General features: G+C 43.0%; 1 protein-coding gene across 3 annotated transcripts in view; it reads left to right on the top strand.

Annotated features, from left to right (window-relative positions):
• LOC308180671 (uncharacterized protein) overlaps positions 1–25,574 on the top strand; it is a 463,846-nt gene that overhangs the window by 95,382 nt on the left and 342,890 nt on the right. The window contains exon 5 of one of the 3 annotated variants that reach the window (XM_080562722.1): positions 23,393–25,559. The exons of the other annotated variants lie outside the window; for them this stretch is intronic. Within the exon in view, the coding sequence (XP_080418848.1) occupies positions 23,393–23,483 (91 nt within the window). The 3' untranslated portion in view covers positions 23,484–25,559. Of the gene's footprint in view, positions 1–23,392; positions 25,560–25,574 lie in introns of those variants that run through there. 3 annotated transcript variants of the gene reach the window in all.

Consider the following 25,574-nt stretch of genomic DNA (forward strand, 5'->3'; position numbering starts at 1 on the left):
CATGCCCCAGCCCTGCCCCGCGCGCTGGGGCTGCCCCAGCCTGGCCGTCAGGTGTGTGCGGGTAGAAGTGGCCCTGCTCTCGCTGCGTGCAGGGCTCTTGCAGCTGCCTGCCTGCGCCGCAGCCCTTTGTTGCACATCTAAGAGAGCTGGAGCTTTTATATCCAGCCCCTGTGTTGTGGCAGCGTGTGGGTGCCTGGAGGCACTGAAGTACTTACAGGCAGGAAAGGGAAATGGAGAGAGTGAATGTGAATTGCTATTATTATTAATAATAATATTAATGAAAAAGCTCCCAAAGATCAAGGACTTTCAAATTAATTATTCCTAGTTACAATATACAGCATGAAAAGAGGCTGCCTAAACCAATAATGGGCTTCTAGTCCTTCCCTTATTAAATTAATTTTGTTTCAGATCTTCAGCTTTTTCCCCATCTGTGCAAATTTTTTATAAATATTTAAAAGAAGAATTAGAAAGGAAAGATTAAGGAGAGCAGGAGCTGCAGTGAGCCAGCTGAGAAAAGAGTCTGGAAAAGAAATAACTTATGAGATACTGAAGCATTTCTGAATAAATATCCTTTCATTTTTATGACTATTATAATTCTCTTTCAAATACTCTTATGACCAGATCCTGCATTTCTTGTGCATTTAAATCTCCCATTAACCTCAATGCCACAGTATTCAAAGGACCCATCTTGCCTTCCTTGTGCTCAGTGGGACTATGGATTTGTGAGGAATGGAAAATTGCACCTTTAGAATAATTGAGCCATCTTTTTATTCTAAAACCAATAGTGGAGAGGGAAGCTAATCAGATACTCCTGCATGAATCATACTTGCTTAAAATATGATCATTGCCTAGGTTCATCTGAGCTACAGTGTGAGTTTCCTGCTGCCCTTCTGGGTGAATACTGACTGCGTTGTGCTGCGGTGAACGAGCTCGTCTCCGAGCACTAAGCCCAGAGGTGGTACCTGGCTCCATCAAAGTCACCGGCAAAACTCCTGCTGACTGCGGGGGACCTGGGAAACCACCACACATAACTGAACAGACTCATGCTGGGGAATATTTACCTTTATCATTAGAGTCCTGAGAACTTTTCCAGAATGCCTTACTCACGGGGAGACACTTTTCGTGGAGGGAAGGCTGTTTATTCCAAGTTAACTGTTTGTGAATGTCTGTCGAACCCACAAAGATCAAATTATGGGAGATGTACTGTAGTTTCTTTGTGTACTTTCTGCTCCAACTGTCTGCATAACAGCAAGATTTACACATGGTTTTCCATTGTTGGTATTTTATTTATGCCACAATTTTGAGCTGATAATTTAAAAGCCAGTATCTTTTGAAAGTATTACTTAAATAGATCATATGGTTCTCTGTGGGGAGTTTCTTTTTGTCCCTTTCAAGAAGAATGGCCTTGTAGTTGGAAAGTGCATTTGAAAGGAATGGTTTCGATGAAGGGGAGAGAGAGAAAAAACAATGTGCTTTACTATTCTGTGATATTGCAAAACAAACAAACACAAAAAGCCTTTATAAATAATGGTTATAGTTGCCTGAGCAATAGGTATTTGGATGCTTACCTGGCTCTTCTTGTCCGTGAATAGCTGGTACATACTTAGGAGGACAGGAGCTTTGCACGCCACGTATGTGCACACCAGCTCCAGTTCCTGTTCTCTCCGAACAGAAGACAGCTGCCAGGCTGGGGACCTGCGGGGAGAAGCTGCCTGGGCTGTAGGGGGAGCAGAGTCTGTCCTGTCCTTGCCAAGTGAGAGGTATTACAGGGCGATTGTAGTCTGAAGCGTGGTGCGGAGTGCTGTGAATTCCTCCTGAGAACAGGGAGCTGCTGTTGGCCATTCCTTGGCAGCCGCTTGTCCCTGTTGTGAACCTGAGGGGAATCTCCAAGTGCCTCCTGGCCGTGCCTGGAAAGCAAATGTCAAATATTTTGCCATGAATTGTAAATAATTGCCTCTTGGGACTCTTGAGCTGGGATGGCTGTGTACCAGCCTGGTGCAATGTTCCCTGACTTCTGCATTTCTGTACTTAGCAGTAGAGCTGGGTGCAAGTGGCATAAGACCTGCCATGAAAATCGGCTCAGCTCTGACTGCATGCTTGCATTCAGACATGCCTAGGGCCTGCCTTCTTTCTCAGAAGCTTTGAGCACTTGCTTGACAAATTGGTTTCAGCTCTTTGCTCTGTTCTAATTTTAAATCCATTTGTCTAGGAAAACAAACAGAAAAACCAACCAAACGGAAACCGAAACAAAAAAGCCTGAACCCATCTTTCTTTGTCTGCCCCCCATCTCCCTGTGAGGTGCACAGCTTAGGGGCTGTCCAGTCTTCCCTGGCTGCTGCCAGCGTGTGGAGAGCTCTGGTCCCCCAGCAGCTGGGGGAGAAGAGGTGCCGTGGGGTCCCACAGAGGAACACCCTATCGGGGCTTCTGGCACGGGGTTTCGATCGCCCCTGGGGGTGCCTGTCTTTCCCCATGGCATGTGATTAGCCTGCGCTGCTCGCTGTTACATCACAGGTGTGGTTGTGATGAGACCTGCCACTGGTCAGAGAGGTCCATGCTGTGCTCTTAATTTTGGTCATCAAACTGCTACAGATCTGCTTGGGAATGTTTTGTCATAATGTCACGCTCACTGCTAAACTGTTCCAGGGCTTCTGTCCGTAACCGAGGATGTGCACAGGAGTGGCAGTCACTTGGAGGGGTCTCCGTGAGCGGTGCCGTGGAACAGTATGGAAGAGTGAGCTTCAAAATGATTTCTTAATGGCATCAAGGTTTTGGGATGGCCTTTTTTAAAAGAACTTGATGAAGAAATTAATTATGGGAAAAGTAGACTATAGTGCTCTCATTTGGCAGATTTCAGTCTTGTTTATATCTGAAGCATACTGAACTGGATGGAAGACAATATCAATAACCCCATCCCTTGTGTGAAAACATTAAAAATGTATTTAGAAGAAGCAGAGTTATGCAGCTGTTACCTGTTACCTGGGCATATCGTAGAAGTCTGGATTTCTCTGTTCATGCATGATATGGGGATTATATTATTTCTGTTTTAATATTAGAAAAACTTAAAAAGTGATTGCCCAACTTAGAGCTCTGACTGTGTAACCTATTGCTTGTATACCTTCCTCTCACACAATGTTGCTGAAGTGCATTTGTTTTTTTTCCCCAAAAGGAAAAACAATCTTACTGTGTTTTAAACCACCGTGAAATGTCCATTTTGTTATTTAAAAGTAGAACAGCCCTATAATCTCCAGAATAAAAAATTAGTTAATAGAGGAAAGGCAGATGGTGATAAAGAAAAGCTTGGCGGGGAGCGGGGAGATCTGAGGCCTTACAGAGAGTCTTGTGCAGCATGTTTGAGGGATGTCTGTGCGTACATGGCCTTGTTCCTTTGTCCCTTGAATCGTTGCAGTTCATAGCCCTCATGAGCATGGTGAACCTCAATGACTTTTAGTGTAAAATAAGAAATTATTTTCCTGGTGTCACTTGGGAATGTGAATTTATTACGAGTCTCAGATCTTTCTTTTCTTCTTTTGTAACTCATTCAGGGAGGGAGGCTCCGCCTAACAAAATGGAAGTGTTCATTTAAAATTATTTTTCTTCTTTCCTCTGCTGCCATGGCTGGTCTGTAGCTATTAACAATAGAAAAAGAACAGATAAAAACAAGACGAGCTTCCACATGGGGAGAAAATTGAAGAAAATGAGGGTCTTGCCTTTGGTAAAGTAGAAAGATGTACCATGCTTAGAGTTTGTTTCATGTAACTAACACATCTGGGGTGGCTGGTTTTTAATTTATGTGTTTATATTCTTAGTATATGCAGTAATCGTTTCAGCTTGCATTTCTGAACTTCCTGTTCCTTGCAGAATCAGCATAGCTTTGCCAGAGTCTGTAGTCAGAGAGCCTATTAGATGTTACTCTCACTTTTCTTGGTGAGTACAGAACTGCAGAGTTAATACTCCAGTGCTGCTTATGCCTGGTGTTGACAGAAGAATCGAATCATTACAAAACTTTTCTACGTGAAAAGTCCTGATGTCGAGTTCAGCAACATGTATAGGGTCACTTTCAATATCATTCTGCATTTTCTTTTCCCTCTTAATCTGCTTCTAAAATTGCCCTGGAAAACAGGTGGCATTTGTAATCCACTTAACTCATCTCTGCACCAAGCAACCCATAAAGAGATAATGAAATTAAACATCTCTTTGGCCATTAGGACAAATAATAAATGGCTCTGGCTTGACTAAGGAACAACATTGATCGGAACTGCTCAAGAGCAGCTAGGGAGACAAAGTCCTTTAGAAGCAAATACCTCTTGAAGACTGCTGAGGGGCAAGACAAACTCTCCAGGGCTGCCTGCTTTCAGGGTGCACAGCCTGTTTGATCGCTGAGCTGTGCAGGCTGGTGTGATGCGGATACATAAATCTTAATGCGGCTTGTTTCCATCCCCTTTGTTACAGATAATGACCCCAGGGATATTTAGTTTAAAGAAAAGTCATTTAAAAAGGGAGGCTTGATCAAGGTAGACAAACTGGGTCTTCAGTGGGCACAAATTGAAATACAGCTAATTCCATTTAATCATAAGAAAAAAGGAACTATTTTACTGTAAGGGTGATGAAATGCTCGCACAGGTTGCTCAGAGAGGTTATGGAGTCTCCATCAGTGGAGATATTTGACACCCAACAGGAGATGGTCCTGAGCAGGCTGCTGGGGGTCACCCTGCTTTGTCCAGACAATTTCCAGAGGGGAAGTGACTCTAAATCATCTAAATCTGTGAAAAGACGATGGGCGTAAAAAAAAGGTGAGTCTTTTTTTTTTTTTTTAATAACAAGGTGAACCAGACACATGAGAAGTCTAATGTTTAAGTACTAATGCTTCCCTTCTGTGTTTTTTTTTGGCCCCAAGGAGTTTGGAACAGTGCAGGAGCTTGAAGGGAGAAAGCACCAGCAAGTCTGGGATTTCTTTCTGTGTGCAGCTCCTTTCGTGCTTGCACATGCCTACAGTGCTGGCTGCTAGTATAAAAACTGGGTTAATTAGCTTATTCAGTCATGGTTATACAAATCCATGTGTGGTCCATGTATTCTCTGCTCCTAGAAATAAAACAAGGCTCCTGCAAATTCTGCTCAAGAAAAAAGGACAGAACAAAAAAGTAAAAGAAGGGTCTTTTGGAATCACCTAGCAGCACACATTCATTCTGGGCATATCCTTGGCTCAGCAGGCGGCATTATTTACTGGCCAAAGAACATTGCTCAGCATAGCTGAGGACATTCCAAGCTAAGGACATTCCAAATCAGAAAAAAAAAAAAAAAAAAGTAATAATGAAGTCTTCACTGACTATGTAGCTCTTCTTCTTGATTCATTGTTCACAGTAGGTGGAGAAGATTGAAATTATGGCGGTGATTAAAAATAAGCAGACAGAAACTTAGCGAAGTAGTTTGGAAGTTCGAGAAATATCCAGTCCTAACTGGGACAAGTCTGAACCGAAGAGCAGCCCCGCGCTCTGCACTCCGAACAAGCCTGCTGGGGGCTGGCTCCGGCTGCTCTGCAGCCGCCTTTCAGCTTGTGCTGGTCGGTGGGGAAGGCGAGGGAGCAAGCCAAGGCTTCAGTCAGCTTCAGTGGGTGGGCGAACAGCGAGCCAGCTGCAACGCCTTCCTGTAACCATGCAGGCTGCATTAAAATGTGTCTTGGAATGTAATCAGAGATTAACGATCCATTGTCTGCTTGTCTCAGAACGGCTTGTGAAATAGCCTGCGCGGAGTGACGAGGTCTTGGTCTTTTGAGATGGGCACTGAGGTTTCAGACTCCTTGTGTCTGGTTTTCGGTGGATGCAAAAATTCATTCCCCTTTGGGTAGTCAGATCAGGCAGTTGTACTGCTGTTACCTATTGAATGGTTAATACAGTTCTGTAGAAATTGTCATAAAACCTCAAAAATTAAAAAGAACACGATTCTTCCAGTGAAGTTATTTTTTTAAAAAAAAATCCATATCACAGGGTACTATTCATAAAATTACACATGATCAGGGCTGCCCTTTCAAAATAAAACTAAATAACAGCTATAGAAATATAACCGAAATATAATATATATTTTATATATTATAATATATTATAACCAAAATATAATATAACCATGTACAACCGAATAACTGGTTCAGTATTGTGTGTCAATTACCTGTCCTCTCCCTTCAAAGACGGCGGGGAGTGTGGGAGATTGCTGGGACTGTCAGTCTGGTGTTCTGGAGGAAGTTGACATCGAACAAATACACAACATCTGCAAAAGCCAGATGCACATCTTCTGCCAGCCCTTCCTAACAGGACATATCTGAAGGGGAAGAGCTTGTCTGCGGCTGATGGTCTGTGAAAGCTCTGCATGTTGGCGAGGTCGAGGCTGCTGCATCTAGTCCTGCTGTGCTCCGTCAGCAGAGGCCTCTGGCAAAACCCAGGTCAGGAAGTCATCTCTTGAGGCGATATCATATACTCATGGTTAAAGGCCCTTGACATCAGTGTTGCCCGTGTCAGTGCGTAGAGGTGAGGGTGTGCTCAGGTGCACTCACTCGGGACCAACTTGCTTCAAGTGCTTAACTCCTTTTAAGACCTGGAGTAAAGGTGCGGTGAGTTCTTTGTACCATTGTGACCTCAGTTTGTCGGCCCCGATACAACGTGTGGTTTCTCTTGATTCCTCTAGTAGTGTGCGCACGTTGCCACTGACACCTATTCCTTATGCAACACACGGAGCCTTTTTCAACTACAGAATATTACACTGCAACTAAACTTAAGTTCTCCCATTAATCTCAGGTTTAGAATTCATGATGACAAATCTTATTTAAGGACCCGTGTAAATTTTGACATTAATCATTCCCTAGCACTTTGACTTAAATATGGGAGCTCCCTGCAATGCCAGACCTCAGAATTGTGCTACAATATATTTTTCAGTTGCTTTTATCGCAGCAATTTGTCTTAACCTGTCGCAGATCATTGTCTCTGAACACACAGAAACTGTCGGTAATGACTGTATAGGTCTTTACTCTGTGACTGCAGAATGACAAGTTTCAATTGCTAGTGTTTTGTTGAAAAGCTTGAGAATACTGTAAAATGCATTAATTTCTCCCTGATAGGCTGCAACTTGTGATCTCTAAATAGGGGAATGCTTTGATGCCATGCAATAAGCTGCTACTGCTTTTCTTCATTTGATAATTATCCTACAGAATGCTGAACAGGAGAAAAATATGACTTATTTCTTGTAAAGTCTGGGACTTCCCAAACTTTCTTTTCTCATTTTTTTTACACTGTAAGGTTTCAGTTGTTCATAGTCTGAATAGGCAAAGTTTTTTCCAGTACTGCAAGAACTTCTGTGCTCCCAGTCTTCCTTAGCTCCCTCCTTCTAAAAACTGCGTTTGGGAAGTGCCCCAGTAAAGTGGCACCTGCCTTCTCTCACTGATGGCATCTCAACATCAATTAAGCAGAACACTAATCATCATGGCATGTTCTATCCTGCTGTTCCTATTTGCTTCAGACTGCAAACTCCCATGAAAATTATTTGACGTCTCTTAATTTCTTCCATTGCCATTGTTGCTTAGGTTCATGGACTACCAAAATCCAGCTGTGAAGGACAATTTTATCCGAACATGAATTACTTTTAATTTCTAGATTTTAATGAGGTGGTTAATTACTTATGACCGTATTGTATCATTGGTGACATTTCAATTTTTAAGATAATTACACAAGCATGTGAAGCTAAAGAATTATTCTTTCCAGTTCTGTAAGTCTTGTTGTTGTAACACAGATATGAAATAGAGCTCATAATTCTGAACACTTGGATTTCCATAAGTTAAATAACCACTGATTGGTTAGTGAAGTTATCTAATATTTCCAGAGGGACTCATGGTAACATAAAATGGATTGTCTTACATCTGACCGTACTTGAGAAGGCAGAGCAAACCTGTATTGAATTTGTTTATCTGTAATCGGGACTTTTAATTTGGCTTCACGGAATGCTGTTTTTTTGGCTAAATTCCATTAGCTACAAACTGTCTAAAGCCAGATAGTGGCAAATAGAAATGGGAGCCATAAAAATAAACCAAAAAAGCCAACCCCACATCATAACAACTCTCCCCCTCACCCCAGTTTTGGTATATTGACCAGGTAGCCTTGCAAGGCGAGCTGTTTCCCATATGGGCAGGACAGGGTATATCCATGTCGTTAGGGAGCAGCGTATGCTAACCACATGGCCATGTACGTGTGTTGGTTTTCTAACACTAATGTTTTGGTGGCTGTTCTCTACAGCTGTTTTAAGCTTGTGACATGGCAGTTCAGAAGAGAGACTCTATTTGTTACATGCTTGACGTAGATGCCCCCATGTTCTCAGTCTGTATAAGGTTTAAGAGATGCAGGCCTCTGAATTTCGACACTAAAGTGACCCCGAGGTGCTGAGGGCTCGATGCAAGGCCAGTGACCTGCCTTCCTTCCTGGCTACCTGTTACTTCTCCCCTGTTGTGCTGTTGACTGTTTCAAGACACTTGCCTACCTAATTCTCCTCCTCCAAAATAGATGGATTGCTCTGAATTGGCGTCCCTTGGGTCATGGCTCGACTGTGGGATTATCGGTCCAGTTCAGGGAGGGCCTGGTAACGTCAGCCAGGTGAGGGAGAGCGCCCCTGGTCTTGATTGCAGTGTTCATGCTGTAATTCACATCCTGGGTGTGTAAGCTTTGGTGGTGGGTGCGGGACAAAACATTGCAAAACTGGAGTCAAATGCAATTGAGGCTTCTATCGTGATGTCTTCTCTTGTTTCATTTCAGTGTGTTCCTGTTCTTGATTTCCACTCAGATCAATGTGCTTGTAGTGGCTGGAAGTGCAATGCTGGTAGGCTGAAGAACTGGAAGTGCACTAACACGGGCTCTCCTGTCATGGGCAGGAATCAGTCTGAATATGTATACGCTGTGGTTTTAGGCAAGAAATGCATAGAAAAGGCTTGACAGTAAGTTTTTAAACCTCCCCTTCCCCTTCTGGGTGATGAATTCCTCATATAGCTTATTAACTCTTCTATTTAACAACTGCTATTTTATTACGAAGTGCCTTTTAGTGAGGGTGCTGCACCCACAGCAAGTGTTGGCAGCGGGGGGTCACACTTCCCCCCTGCATATGCAAATTACAAGTTTCTAGAAGGAATTCTCTGAAGTCTTTGGTTGCTCTTTTCTAGTCCAGGCATAATTCACTTTATCTCACTTAATGTTGGTTACCCTTAAGACTGATTTCTGAAGAAAGCCAGCCTCGTTGTATTATGCATGTCCTGTCTACTCACAGCTTCAGATTCTGCTGACAGATTTTAACAAAGCTAGGTTCTAGGTTGTGGTGTCAAATTTAATGAAAATTGACAGTGATGAAGAGAGAATTAGGACTATCTAAACTGTGGGAAAGATTTCAAGTTTTGTTAGGAGAGCAGCCTTGAAGAAAGAGAAAAATGAAAACCACGTAAGAAATTGGATTTTATTATTCTGGTGTTCATGGAATAATTTTACTTTTTATTTCACCTGCAGAACACCTTGACTTCTAGAGAAATCTTGGACTGGCATTACTGGTGTGAAATTAAATATCCCTAGTCATTGAATAAAGGCCTTCCTAGTCTTCCTTTTTCTGCTACAGTCTCATGGCTCTGCTTCAAACTATTGCCTCTGAAACCAAATCCTTAAGGTTACTTATTCCTTCATCTGACTGCTTGAGATGATCACCAAATACTTGCTGTACCTGCCAGTTATGCAGAATGCAGAACTCCTGCATTCTGCATGGAGCGACAATGACAATTCACTCGATACGTGCTATCAAACAGCCACCAGATGCCAGGGACCATCCATCACTTGTGACTTGGGCTGTGTTTAAATCCATAACCTTGAGCGTAATGAGCGTGTTGTCTGTGAGTATGTTTTAATCTGGTATGCTCTGGGAGACGTGCAGTTCATCTCCTACGTTCTTGGTATTATTGCTTGAATTTGGGGCTTAGCCAAATAGAACTGCTAAGAAATATAGGAAAATACTATTTGGTCCTATTCCAGTCTTTCTCCTTCAGTATTCACATACTAATAAGCACTGAAATCTTGTTTGCTGCTGTTGCTGCAATACCTGTCCCTCACTACAGTGTCAGAGAAAGCATTTCTCCTAATCCACAGTGTAGGTGTGTGTGGACAAGAGGTTTCCTCATCTCTTCTTTGGAGGAGTTGTAGGATATGTGTGTGTGCCTATGAGAGCAGCAGGCAGGAAGGTAAAGACAGGAGCTACAGAAGAAAATGCCTAACCAGATTTCCTGGTTAGAAAAGGATGGGAGTGGAAGGGGAAAAAAAAAAAAGAAAAACAAAAAAGAAAAACAAGCATATATTTTATATATATATATGTTTTTTTTTGATTCCTTCTGCATTCAGGGAAGTGGACTTTGTTCTTCAGGATGTGTAGCCTCAAGAGTGTCTTTACCGTTTATCAGTCCTAAAGGAGTGTGATATTGTGGATGGAAAGCTTTGGTTATAGCAGACTAAGTGGTTGAAATCTAGCTTAATTCCTTTCCACACAATAGCAGGGTGCAGTAGTAAAATGCCTTGGGATTGAGGTGAGCACAGAGTTTTAACTCCAGACTCGCGTTAAGAGCTAAAACCTTGGGTGCATGACTTTGCCTCAGCTGGAGAGGACAGCAGACTCCACCAGCTGCATAATCTACAGACTGCTCTCTCCTTTAGATCCCCCTGATAATAACTGAGCTGAGATGCATTTTATTTTGCTAGTCAGTTTTACAGTCTATAAGCTATTAATTGTAAATTGGGTTCTTCTGAAAAGCAGTGCTCTTCATACAAGCTTGCTTAATATTCAGTTGTGCCATCTGTTTTGTAGTAGCGCTTTGCTCTTCTGTGCATACTGAGTGCTGCCGAGATTTTTACTAACAAAAAAACCAACAACGAGAGATGGACAGTCCGGCGTGCAGGGTAATGAGAGCAGATCATAGATGCAATTTGCATGAATGTCAGCCAAAGATTCCTGCCTTTATCACAAATTCTGGCACGGCCTGCTTGTTGCAGCCCTTTGGTTCTGATAATGCTTCTGATTCTTCTCTTTTCTAGTGTCAATTTGTTATTTCCGCATCAGATTTTCCTGTTCTGATCCTGAATCAGCGTGCATACACAGACTGGCAGACCTGGGATTGGGAGGTGGTTGTTAGGAAGTGATCCTGCAGCAACACGTTCGTTGTTCTTATGTTCCTTGCAGCTGAATTTATGGTTCTGTTTGCGTGTGAATGGCAGAACCATGTTACTCTGGAACTGTTATAAGTATGAATGCTGTATATGAACAAGTGCTTTGCAAAAGACAGAGTGTTTCAACAGGGATCCATTTGTATGTGCAGCGAGACTTGTGTGGTGACAGCTCAACCAGACTGTAGTAAGTTTCTGTGCAAGACAGGTGCCACACTACAGCAGAAGGACAGCATTTTGAACTCCTACTGCTCCTGCCTTGCTGCTGTTACTGTTTTGATTTCTGTTTGTGAAGAGGCCATGTAGAATTATAAAGTTATTTTGTTTGGAAAGGCCCTTGCAGATGATCCAGTCCTACCCCCTGCACAAAGCAGGGCTGACCTCAGTTGGGTGGTGCTGGTCAGGGCCTTGGCAAGCTTCCCGTATCTCCAGAGGTGGAGATCCTTCAGCTTCCCTAGGGGCCCGTACCTGTGGTTAACCACTCCCCTCATGCAGTCTTCCCTGAGAGATCACATCCTGATCTTTCTCTCCTTTTTGGATGGCAAAGTTAGTTCTTTTTCATTTCTTTGCCTCTTCACGTGCATGGCTTTCCTATGTATTGCTGTCTTACATCTGTTGTTGAGTGGTCCTTTACTTACAGCCTGAGCTGTACCTCTAGGGCCGTAGCGATCTGAGTGCAGCAGGTGGGTACAGGAACTTCTGCACCCAAGACCTACAGCGTTGACTTCAGCTCGTGGTGTGTGAGCCTTCTGAGGACTGTGGATGCTGATGTCAGCACCTGAACCCTGTGCTGGGACGTTTTACCCTACCTTGCACAGTAGCAGAATCGATCAGTCACCTGCCTTTCCAGTGATCGTAAGTTTTGTCAGGGTATCTTCTCTTGAATGTCTTTTGTTTAGAAGTATTACAATGGAACACTTGTTGTTATTATAAAATGAGACAGTCGCTATTTTTGTGCTTCACCAGCTCAAGTAAAGACTTGTACAAATCTTTCTATGCCATGAGAAGGACACTTCACTGTTTTCTTTCTCTTGGGAGGGAGCAAGAAATGGAAATGAAACTAAATTTTCACAGAAAAATGTGTATGAAAAATTAAAATTGGTAATTAATTTGGAACCTGGAATTCTGATGCATTGATCTGACTAAAGTAAGTTTCTCATGATGTAGTGTAATATTAAATGGAATTGTTTTCTAGTGACAAATTGCCTACAGGAGCCTGTACTTCAGGATTTTTTTGTCCCTGTGGGTTTGGTGCTGTGTCTGAACAATAGTGCTCATCTCACCTCAAAATCTGCATTGTAGTGATAGATTTTTATTTTTTTTTTATCTTCTAGGGGGCTAGCAAGGGGTGAGCTGCCTCCGGGAGAAAGCTATGTTGTTTTTTTTTGTTTGAGTACTGGACCCATAATGTAATGGTTTTGTTACAGTGATGTAAAATAAAATGCTTGGGGCAGTTGTTTTCTGTTTGGTTTTCAGACAGGCCTTTCCAACTCTAAAAGCACCAATTCCTTTAGAGCTTGCAATGGAAAATTTTTGCTTTTTACAGAAGAAAAGGACAAACTCTTATGTTCAGGACGAGATAAAAGTCTTTGTTTTTACCAAAAAATGATTCATTGGGAAAATTGCCAGCTATCTCAATTGACACACCATAGAAGGTTCTCCCAGCTTTACAGGCTTATCTAGATCTGTTAGAGTGGAAAACCAACAGTATTTTAAGGTGGTTGTTTCCATTTCTACTACAGACTTTGTCTGAACTTTGTAAAGTTGTAGTGGTTTTCTAAAGTTTCTATCTGTAAAGTAATGCAGCGATAACTCCCACCGTCTTGCCTAAATTCTTGTGTCCAGACTTGAAACAGCACTGAGAACAGTGGGTGTCAAACACTGCTGGGTCCTCTCTAGGCCCTGAAATGGGAGTGGTGAGTGATGCATAATGTGCATTTTGCGCTTAAATGGCTGAGACTGAACTTGAGTCCCAGCTGTCAGAACAACTGGGGATGCAGGTAGGTTGAACAGAGCCCAACCGGTGCAGGAGCAGGTACAACACCTCGTAAGCATAACCAAGTGGCAAATCAGTTTGAATATTTTCAGTGAACTGTCAACACACGGTCTGCAAGCACGAGATATTTGTGAATAATTTTGTGTAATGAATACATTGCAGAATTTCACAAAATGTTCAAAGAGAGATGAAAGGTGAAATGCAGTGAATAAATTATTCATAACAAATTACTCACTAAGCTCTATTCATCACTGAGATGAGACAGAATTATTGACTGGACATGGAAACAAAATTTCATTTCAGAGAGATGATATTAAAATACCGGTATGTTAGTGTAATTATGCTGTGACCGTAAAGACTTTACTATTCTGCAGTAAACCAGGCCTTGGGTACTGCTGCAAGATTAATATTCTCCAGGACTAGTCCACAGGATTTTTCCTTTAGCTACATAATAGAATTAGGTACTCTATTGATCTGTTCCCATACTGAGACAAATTTTTGTTTGTTTTCTTTGCTGATAATTTGCTAAAAGGCAAATAGTGTGCTCAGGTAGATGGGGTGGTGGGACTGGAGGTGGGATAGATGTTAGTATTACCCACCCTTCCTTGTGCTTGGATGGCAGCTTGAAGTGTCTTAAATGTTCCTGTGGTATGAGAAGGAAATTAGCTTCTCTCATCACATGGATTTTCAATATGCAAGCATTTGGGTTTTGCTTCAGCTGCAAGTACTAGCACAGACGTGTAAATAATCTTTTGGCCATCAGGTTAGGTAACAGTTAAAATGTTATCTCCTGCACTACTTCCATAGCCTCTAGGACCAGTGGAACTAAGTGTGTATCATGTATGTATATTCACATTTTTTCAGCCCAGGGGATGCGTCCTTAGTCAGCTCCTTAGGTTTTTGAAACGTTTTCATCTTGATGTGCTGCTTAAGCTACAAAACATTAATATTAATATGTCTGCCGCAGCCTGCACGTGGTTATTTATTATTGACATGCCGGTATTGCACCAGGTCCTGTATGAAATTGATGTGTCATTGTGTTAGGAGATGAATCGGTACAAAAAGACTTTGCATTTCCTCCAGTTGTACTGTGTGGTACTCTGTGTCCATGGGCTATTAACGTTGCAGTCCTGTTAAGCCATTAGTGAACTCAGGCATAAATTCTTCTTCTTCCCTTACTTGTTTGTCCGTCTCTATGTTGTGAACCCCTCGATGCAGGGGCTGTCTGCGTGTGATCAGAGCCATTCGCTGCACGGAAGGTCTGCTGCAAACGACGTGCCCGGGGGCACGGAAGGGGATGGTAGTTCCTCCTTTGAACTGCTCGCCCTGGGCATGGAGCATGAGATAAAATAAATGAGGTGCCTGCCTGAAGTTAGCACAACAAATCCAGTGTTCGAGTCAGTCCAAACAGTTCACCATTTCAGATCAGGACTTGAAAACACTTGAGTACTTTCAGCTCTCCTTAGCTGTCCTGGGCTTATTTTCCAAATCACATAATAGAAGGGCTGTTCAGCCCTTGCAGATGAGCACTTATTGGTTTGTACTGGAAGGCCCAATTTGTTCCACCCCAGTTAAAGAAGTTGGCCTGAAAACAGGAAAGGGTCACATGCAGACTTTGAGCAGCAGCATTTATGATGCTGCTGTACTAGCTGTAGCCTTGGCTTTGGTTACTGAATTGCTCTCACTTATTACTTAGAGAGAGTCTTCCAGCAAAAAGGGAGGCTTTTCAAAATGCTAATAAAAGCATTAGTGCTCCATCATCATCATCTTGCAGAAAACAATGTCTAGATCAATCTATCTCCTTCTAAATCTTTAGAGAAACAAAATTTAAACTCATTTTGCCAAGGCCAAATGTCAATCATAAGAAAAAATCTATATGAAATTTTAATTGCAAGATGTTCAGTGCAAATTTAATGAGTGAAATAAGAGATCTGAGAATTCAAGCATGCTCAGCTCATGCATAATGTTGACTTAAATTGGCTCTCTAGAGGTGCAGGGAATTGCGTTTTTAGAATTTACACACTGATAGAGCAAATGTACTGGGCCCTGCAGGTTAAGGTCATAAATCAGAATCACTTAACTGCCTTTGAGTGATTGCTACAGACTATAATGGTTGGGAGAACTGGCTTCAGCTACAAGTGATTACTCTGCTTGGATTATTGAAATGCTACTCAATATTCATAAATCAGTGATCATTAATCCCCCAAATAGTTCCTGTCAGCTTTCTAAATAAATTTCCTGCTAGCTAATTGAGATTGAAGGAGACTAGCATGCTCTGGTTCAGAATTAGGACAAATGAACTGCTTTGCCTACCTAGGATCAGAACCACATCTTTGGGGGAAATTGAACCGTACTGCGTACATGTGTGGCTGCTAAAATTGTGACATTTAAGCTGTTAACTGGAGAAGCCTTCCTTAGTAGGTTTTGCCCTCACGAGTTACAATGATTGTAAGAAGACTTCTTTATTTTTTTTCTGATGAAGGTATTTGTGATGTGCCACGCATCAAAAGCATCTGAATTGCATCTGTGGCATTTATCACCATGTGGAGGGCAAATTCGTGACAGACAAAGAACTGCAACCCTGGAACTGCATTGATGGGGAGATGACAACAAGCATCTTACAACAACAGCTGAAATTAAAATGTGTACCTCTGGGATGTAATTGGAACGTTTTGGCTCAGCAGAAGTCCTTGCTAGCTGCACGTGTTAGCTTTGTTTAATTTTGTTTGCCACTGAAACTGCTCATACCTGAGCATGTAGAGAATCTTACGGGTGGCATCACTACTGGTCTTACTTTTCTCCTACTAGAATAGGAGACATCAGGGACTGCAGACTTCAAATACCCAAGTTCTCTGAAAGTAGAGGTTTGAACTGATCCAAAACCTGTGTGAATGGTTGTGTCTGTGGGTCCCACAGAAGGACTCAGTGCCATTTATGTGTAACAGCTGAGAGACATGGCTTGTTCCTTCTGTACAGAATCGTGCAAATGGCCCAAACGTATCTGAAAAATATTGTCTAGGACATCCCCAGCACAGTCCCTGTGGCTGGATTTTTGCTGACTTTCCTGAAGAAATAATTATGCTGTGCCGATGCTGTAGGCAGAGAATTGGCTAGAAACACCCAGGTTGGAAAAGACCTTCGAGATCACCAAGGGCAACCATCAACCTGACCTGCAGAGGTCCTCTGTGATCCTCTAAAGGGGTCCAGGTCGAGCTCGGCCCGTTTCAGGCCCCACAGTAGCCTCAGGGACCTTACCCACAGGAGACCCCGTTGTTCTGTGGCTCAGGTGCTCACAGAACTCCTGGTTTTTGTCTTGCCCTGTTGAAATGTTGTTGTTGCCATGGGCTTGGAGAGCATGTTTTTTATGTTTTTTTTTTAAATTATAACTGTGTAAGTGCTGCTCTCTGTCATTGTTTCCTTCTTCTCTGCTGTTCATTTCAGTTATGAGCATGCTTCTTTTAAGGAAAAAAAAAAAGAAATAGCAAGGAAACTCTTTTTTTAAGACAGCATTTAGTTGAAGGGCAGTAGATAAATTAAAATGGTGTTTATAGGTGCTAGCGCTGGCAGTGATGCTATTCAGTTCTCATGACAATGTATTATATCAAAAGTCACTGAAGAAAGGAAAGAGCTGGTTCCTTGTAATTATCTCAGAATATCTGTTGTTAATGGGATTTATGAGAAGATGAACTTGAGAGGCAGGTTTTTTTTTTTTTAATTTCTTTTTTTAAATGGAAGACTTAAACCAGAACTGATGCGTATCGAGATTCCTTTCATATCAGGACTACCAGAGCTCCAGGCAAACTCTAATTGTATCAAAAAGCCATACTTAATTTGACAAAGAGGAATTATTTTTGAAACCTGTATGGAAGGATTAAATCATGTACTTACAAGTAAGTGTACTTACGTGGCTGCTGCAATGCATCCTGTTACTGCTGTCAACACTGGCACAGATGTTAACAGAAGTCCTCTAACTGAAATTAGTACTGTGTTTAAAGTTGAGGATGCGATGAAGCAATTTGGGACAAAAATCTCATCTTCTGTCTCTGCCTCCTTGCTGTTCCATCTGAATTCTCCTGAAGCCTTCCCGAGCTGGCAGCTGTGCAGCAATGTAAGTGGTTGTGCCAGTAGGCAGTCACACCTTGGGGTGGAGCGTACAGGAGCGTGCATGCTCCTGGAACTGCCATCAGCTGTGCTCCGAAACACGCTTTGACATCCAGGCAATCAAAGCTGCAGCTTCTTGTGCTGCAAATGTATTTGCTTCTTATTACAGGCGCTTCCACATAGCGAAAGATCCTAGAAATGCTTGTATGTTATAGTGTATCATTAGTTAATCACTTCGCTTGGTGTTAGAGTTTGGTTAGTGATAAGCTGTAAACACTCCGGTAATCTCCGTTAAGCTTCTTGAGTCAGAGACTGACAAATGCGTTGAGATTGCTGCCTCCTTCAGGATCGTTTTAGCAGGCACTTAGGAAGCACTGCTTCACTGGCAGGATTATCCTGGGAGTGGAGAAGCCCCCTTTGATACCTGGTGCTGGTAATGGAAATTAACTTGGTGCTATTAAGGAGCTCCTCCAGACCTGAACTGAGGATTCAGCTGCATCAGTTGTAGTTCACGTGCAGCTAAAGCTGCTTTAAACTTCGGTTTGCAACTGAAATACAAAGCAAGAGACGCCTGGTAGGCAGAGAGCGCGGAGCCAGCACGTGGGGAGTTATTTATTTCTCCTGCGGGTGCTGTTGAGATGTAGCTCGGCGTGTCACAGTCTGTAAAATTCTTCTGCAGTGCACTGTGATTTAATTTCTTTTCTTTAAAACCATGTTGTTGTATCTGAGCAGGCCTCTGTGGCTGCTGCTTGAAATAGAAATAAGCTGGTGATAACTTCTTTACTAGAGCCAGCTTGGGGTTGTGCTGGGGATGGGCCTCGCTTGCTTTGCTGTGTGGGAAGCACGCAGCACGTCGTCTGCATCTCTCTTCCCCAGGTAAGGCAGGGGGACACTTGGAGGTAACGAGCTTCCTCCAGGCAGGCCTCAGTGGCTTTGTTTTTGACGTGGAAGAGGTAAGCAGGCAGGTAGCGATGTGTAGAGGCTCCTTCCGCTCAAGGAGCACCATTGTTGGGTTTCTTTCCAAGCTTGGCTTCACAGACGTGAGAGCAGAAGGTGAAGGTGCAGCATACCTGAACAGAAATGGGATGGAAGAACTGCCGAGTGCTTTGCTCATTTTCTGGGTGGCCTGGATGCCATTTGGACCTCCGAGACCTGTCAGAAGACAGAGCAGAGCATCGCACCTGAGCTATGCAAGGGCAGCCAGCCGGTAGGAAATGGAGCTCGGTTCCCCCGACTGTGGTGTGTGGTGTTGAGCACTGTTCTCCTTCCTACTTTCTGTTTTGGTACAAAGTCAGGATCCATTTAACGTCTCCTGTCCCCCCCTCCCTTACACCCTGTTCAGTCCCACTGTGTGCCAAGGCAAGGAAGCAACAATGGTTTATTTGTTCGCTTTTCAACCTTGTTTTAAAGCATGTTTATACTCGGTTGGAACAGAGGAGAGGACAAAAATGACAATGTCATTGCAAAGACTACCCAGATGTTTGTCTGCACTCAGTTTTCCATATGGATAGCCCCAAACTGCTGGTTGCAATTGTTTATTTTTCAGCCTTTTTGTACACCTGCAGCTATCAGTATCTGACTCTGAGGACTTCGTTATTTTTATTTCCATTGCTGTGCCTTCAATTCTTAATTCCTTCTGCTGTTGTAGTGTTTTTTCTCCAAGAACAAACTTACTGGTTCTGTGGAGCTTGGCATCAAAAGGGAGCACGCACTAAGCTGAAACAATGATGTTCTCGTGTCTGCATTTTTCATGTTGATTTACCAGGGCTTCCTTTTTATACTGTAAGAACTGATTGTGAAATGATAAATAGCCAAACCTTGTTGTGTCTTATTAATAGTCTAATCCCATTGTCATGTCAGATCCTCTAATCTTGATCCAAATTTTGTCTGTTGATCTAATTAGGTTTTTCATTTATTCCTGGCAAATTTCTGGCTCTTGGAGTTGCTGGGCTGGCTCTTGAGACTGATGAGGTGGAATGATCCATACGGTTCCTGGTGGCTTTAAACAGAAACATCTGTCAGAAACGAGGAATTTGTTGGCTGAGTTTAGCAGTAAGTAAACTTAAATCTGACAGCACTGCATCTTGCCTCTGAGAGATGTAAGTCAGCAAGAAAAGCTATTAGAGACTGCAGAGCCAGCAGAGATCCTGTCTCTACCAGGGTCTGTGAGAGGCACTGTGCTCTCTGGTAACCTTCACAGCAAAACTAAGGGTCCAGACAGATAATATTGACATATTCTCTTTTTATTGTTCATGTTTCTTCCCCCTCCTTTGTTGGAGCGGATGCTTCAGCAATCACATCTTCTTTGTAGTCTTGCTGCCTAAAGATGAACGTTAAAATAAATTGGACTTAAAGTCATCAAGGACTCTTTCTGAAGTGTAAAGCTGTGAGTTTAAATACTGTCCTGTACAGAGATGCTTTCCTGTAAATTAGGATTAAGTTAAGAGCAAAGATGGTTTTGTAAAGTAAAACTGATCTGGAAGGAGGATACACTTCTGTAGTGTGTATGTGAGAACTATGTACATACATATGTGCACACACATACACACAAATAAAACCAACTGCCTGTTTCCTTTTTTCACCTTATGTTGCATTGTGCTAAACAGTATGGTTTTGAGAGAGAAGTTATTTCCTTGGCACTGATTCTACTGCCATTTAAGCCAGGGGCTAAATTTTCCACATTTAAGAGTGGCGTGGAGGCAGTGAGAGCGGAGTTTGTCAGAACGTTTCTTTCCTTAGGCTCCCAAGAGGATATCAGGAGTCACCAGGCAAAGGTCTTTAGCTTCTGGATGTTTATTTTTTATTTTTTAAATTAAATTGTGGACAGAGGCCTGCCCATGAACCTGCAAGGAAATGCAAACCCGGCAGTTTCATTGTAATCTTGTTTGCTGCAGACCCATTACAACACGTTACAGCCATCCGCTGGGGCGGCAGCTCTGCTGGCCTTGCAGCGGCTCTGCTGCTGTTAGCGTAGCGGTGTGGAAGCACCCACTGAGTGAAGACAAAGACAGGGCTGTAGGAAAAACAAAATGCCGCTCCGCTAGGTTGAGCCACAAAGCGACACCGCGCCTGCTGAGAGCAGAGAGAGGAGCTGCCCGCGTGCGCAGAGCAGGAGCGCTTTGCAGGAGGGTGTAGGCAAGGAAGCTGCCGTGAGGTTGACGAGCCTGCTGTCAAAATCCATAATTAAGATTTGTGTATCCGAGTGGTCTGCTGCGTGTTGGAGTAGCCACGCTGCGTCTCCTACTAAGCAAAGGCGGGGTGAAGGAAAACCGGGCAGGACCTGCGGTAGGTGAAGCCTGGTCTCTGCGAGATGTTCCAGGCTCGGGAACCTGCCGGTCGTTGCCTCCACCCCATTGGCATGGGGCTGCCTTCCTGTTCCAGCGGGGCACGCGCAGATGGCGTCTCCGTGTGCCTGGCAGCTCTGACCAACGCTTCGCACCTGCCAGGAGCCGGCAGGGTCTGAGGCAGGGTCAGAGGAAGGATCATGCAGAGCACCGGGCTGGGAGCCCCAGCGGCTGACCCTGTGCTGAAGGAGCCCTGGGCTGCGGCGGGGCTGTGCCTGGAGCAGCGCTAGTGAGGATTTTGTTGTCTTCTGAGGTTTCCCCTGGCACCTGGCTTGCAGTTGATTCGTATTGTTCAAGCTGAACGCAACTCCTGAGGATCTTGCACTGATCCTGTATACAAAGAAGAAAAATCATGATAAAATGAGCCAAGCAATGATTTTTTTTAAGTGTTTTCTGGCTATGAGTGCTGTTGATTGCAGTGGTGTATATAGCATATACAGTTTATTCCAGTCCTCAAAACCTACAGATCCATGGGGGAGGTGTTATTTTGCTTTACTTCTTAGCACATACTTCTGCAGAGGGTGTGAATTTTCGAGATAAAAGTGATGTGTGAAGCAAAACTGTGCAGTTAGTTATCATCCTTTCACTTTGTATGAAAACTTAGGTGTAGCTTGAGTACGAACCTTCAACATGTCTGCTCTAACTCACGAAGCTGGAAAGTTAGCCTTGGAAAATGGGAAACATGTTTTGTTTTGTTTGTTCCATTCCACACAATGCAGGGATTAATCTCTGCTCAGATAAAATTCTTTTGAGCTGAGGTGGCTTAAATTACAAGGACATCAATTCTGGATGAAAATGAGCAAATGCTTTAATGGAAGTAATAGAGTTGGCCAAAATGACTTTAGCGAGAATAAGATTTTCAATGGCACACACTGTGCAGAAATCTTATTGTGTCTTCCCAGTCCTGTATCCAGAGGCCCAAAGATCCCTGGTTTGACTTAAATGATCTCTAGTTAACAAGCTCCGTTATTGTTTGTACCATGTGTTTCAGTCCAGGCAGTGATTTTTACATCATTCTGCACTAATTAGGCATGTTATCTCTAATCTTGTGTGGCTGTTACGAAAATGGGGAGGAGAACTGGTGGATAATACTTATAGATTCAATATTAGATTCTCTTTAAGTTATCGCTCATGGGAGACTGCACATGCACAAAAAACAGATGTTATTTTAATATGAAGATCAATAAAGCTGCCTTGTTTTTTCTGGTTTTATTCCAGTATTGATGGGATTTGTAAAAGTCTCTTCAAAAACAGCATCCTGCCTGTCTTGGGTTTTCAGTAGGAAGGATGGATCAATTTCTTTGGGATGATTCTGAAAGAGCATAAAACAAACAGATATGATCAGTGGTTCTGAAAACGGAGATTAATCTAAGTATTGATGGCCTCCAACCAGGGCCTCGTATGCTCCTGGAATATGTGCTGTAGCCAGCTGTGAGCTGTGCTCTGGTTAAACACAGTTGGCCCTGAGAAGGGCTGATCCTGGAAACAGAAAGGCCTGGGAGATGCAGGGTTCAGGCTGCTCAACCCTGTCATTCCTCTGACTTGAAACTTGCTCTGCCTTTGACTTCTTAGTGAAAGTTTGTGTATCTAGGGGAAGAGGGAAGGAAATAATAGTAACGTAAAGAGCTAGGGTATTGGGAATAGGAGGGGGGTGACTTTTTAATTAATTTTTCTCTTGGTTATGCATGATGGCAAATCTTGCTGTGGAACAACAAGCTACCCTCAGAAATAGAAGGAATAAGAGCATCTGTACCGAGGAGCCCCCAGGATGAGTGTGTGTAGGGAAATAGCTGTTCTCAGTAAAAGGGACCATAATGATTATATTTCTAAAATGATTGAGACTAATAAATGTTGATATGTAAAAAGAAATGATCCTTTTTTATTGGTCCATTGAGGCAGGCTATAATATATTTTTTTTATGTTCAAGCTCTGATCAGAAATTGAAGTGACATATGGAATCGGAATTGAAATACAGCTCCGTGGAATACTTTGTCAGTAGGAAAAAACTGCATATGATAAAGCTGCTGAATTTTTGGCATCAATTACTACACCATCTTGTGAGCACTGTTGAGAAATATTTACATCCAGGTTTCAGCAGCCTTGTGCTCTGAATGAATGGAGAATGTCAGATAACTGCATTTCCCTTTCCTGTTCCAAGTATGTGTGGGTATTCTGCAGGGGTTTTAGTAAATTGAATTGTATTCAGATAGAGTCGTTCCATAGCTCCTTGGAATGATAATTCCTAAGAATGTGAAGTTAGGGTAAGATTCATTTTTCTGGAAGTTTAGAGCTCTTAAGTCTACCAAATTTTCAGGATATTCCACATCTCAGTTCCATTGCGTGCTTGAGGAGTACAAATATCCTCTGGCCTGAACAGGAATAGCCTGAGCGAGGACCCAGGAGACCTTGAGTTCTGATCTCTCCTGGCTGTTACCTGTATTACTGGGGGCTTTTTTTTTTCTTTTTTTTTTTAAAAAAAAAAAGGAACACTAAGCTGAAAACGCAAGATCTTGCATCCTGTCTACGACTGTGGTCAAATATGTTGGTTGCTAAAATAAAAATCTTGATGTTACACAGTTCTGTCTTGGGTAGCAGTTTCAAATGAAATTCAGCTATATGCCATGACACAAACATCTCGCTTGCTTTCTTATACTGTATTTCAAGAATATGCTTATCTAAATCAGCCCTCCAGGCTTTCTCGGCTTGTAATATCTGATGGAGCCTCCTTTGTCTTCCAGCTTAAACCAGCCTTTAGATTTTGAACCCATTATGATGCCTCGTTATTGCAGCAAACAGACATTCCACGGCTTGAGCCATCTTCCATCCTGACTGCGAAGAGCTGCTGTTATCTCAGTGACCTTTGTTGTGCTGCAGCTGCAGCCCTGTTAAATAAAGTGTGATCTGTTGCCTTATGCAATAATTATTATTTGCATTAGATCTGTCTAGACACTTCACCTACCTTGTTATGGATTAATTCGGAGGAAAGTTGCTGTTCAGCTGCTCACCGTGACAAGGTCATTGCTGCGCACCTTGATGCAGACAGGTAGTTAATATTTCCCTGTCTTTTGAGAAGAGCTTTACTTAATAGATCGCAGAAGTTCTAGAAATTAGTTCTTCCCAGGTATGTATGGTTTGTTGAGCCTCTTCTGTTATTCTTGTCCATTTTTTGTTAACTGAGGCCAGGCTTTACGATCCTCATAGGCTTAGGGTTTGTTCTGAAGATCTTTGAAAGACTTCATAATGGGACTTCCTTTAGGTTGAACAGTTCTTGGTTTTGATATGAGATTCTTACACCTTATATTGTTACGACCTAACTTGCTTTGCTGAATGAGAGCATTAAAAAGCTAAGTAGAAGAGACAGATGACTAAGGACAGAGGTTTGTAAATAAAAAGAAGGTGAAGAGTGACATGTTATCGAGGAAAGTACAGGCAGTGTAAGTTAAGGACGTTAGGTGAAATGGCAGTAGTAGTTGTCTAGATATCAGCATTTTTTATCTGTTTGATTATACCCCAAACAGAAGCTCGCTGTCTTCTTCAGTGTGAAAGAAGTTTCTTCAGTTTCTAGGCATCTCATCCTCCTGCACCACGTGAGATTTCTTTGAAGTGAGTTCAGTCGCTGCCAGGCCCAGCATGGAGATCGGTTCCACTCCATGTGGCATCATGGGCTGTGAGAGGCTCCTGCCCCAGTCCGTTCCTGTGTCCATGGCACAGGTTACCACGGTGGCAAAACAAGTCTGGACTTCCACTGACTTGAGTCAAAAAAAAACAACAAGCCAACACCAAAAAACAAACCCCAGACTTCACTTTGCAGGTCTTTTCTTCAGCTGGCTTCTTTTCCCACAGAAACTGTAACACCTCGTTGTGCCTGAAGAGTGGTTGCTTTTTTGTGTTTTGTTTTGTAAAGAGGCAAGAACACTTTTGCACAATAAAACTGAATGGGAGTGCTGCTGGACCTGGTGAGATTAGTGTGAAATGTAAACATCTGAGGTGGCTGACTGTTAATAGGCGACAGCCCAGGATTGCCAGTGTGAGGTATTTTGTCCTTAGGTGCCATGTGTGTGTGCCTTGGGTTCCTGCCTGTGACTCAGGACCATGGTGTTGTATCTCACCTGCACAGCCTCAGGGTAGGCAGACGGTCCTACCCCAAAATATTTATGAGAAAGCACACAACAGATGGCCACAGATAGAGATGGAGTGGCAGAGGGAAGCGATGAAGCAGAACTGGTTGCTGTGGCAGTGTGTGCTCTTGCACATCTCCATCCCCTTTGCCCTGAGTGGGCTCCCTGGGCCTCTGACTGTGTCTTACAGAGACGTTGGTGCCAGCAAGAAACGGGGGAACCCCAGAAGTCAAGCAGAGCTCACGACCCTCCTGTTGTCCCTTCATCCTCTCCCTTGCTGTTAAGAGCCCTTTCTTGTCCAGGGTCACTTAAGTACAGAGGCTGGTGGTGTTTTATGGGGAGCTGTCTTTCAAGGGGACGGATGCTTTACAAAGATCCTTTTTTGTTTTTTCCTTCCTACTCTGTCAGGAAAGCTCGTGCCAGTCTCTCTATTCTAAGTTTAAAGTGCCATGTGCTCTGTGCTATTCCAAGCTTTCCTTTTGGCAAGGAGAGAAAAGCAGGCCTGTTATGCTGTAATAATAGTCGCCCTCATTCGCTGAGGATGCCATGTGTCGTGCTTTGGAGCCAAACACATTTCTGATTGTGTGATACCTCAATCTACCACCCAATATTTCCCATGCTCTGAGTTTTAATAAAAGCCATTCCAAGTTGCCTGTATTCCAAACTGTGTGTGTAATCTCTTTATTATGTCTGGCCTGGCTTGCTGGGCACATGAATAAACCTGGCTGCGTGTCATGATGACTGTTTGTATCGCCTGACAATAATTGGAACAGAGTTAAATAAAATCAGTGTTTTGTCTTTC

The sequence above is a fragment of the Anser brachyrhynchus genome (genome assembly GCF_964034855.1).
Source record: "Anser brachyrhynchus genome assembly, chromosome: 20".
In the NCBI taxonomy this organism is placed as follows: Eukaryota; Metazoa; Chordata; class Aves; order Anseriformes; family Anatidae; genus Anser; species Anser brachyrhynchus.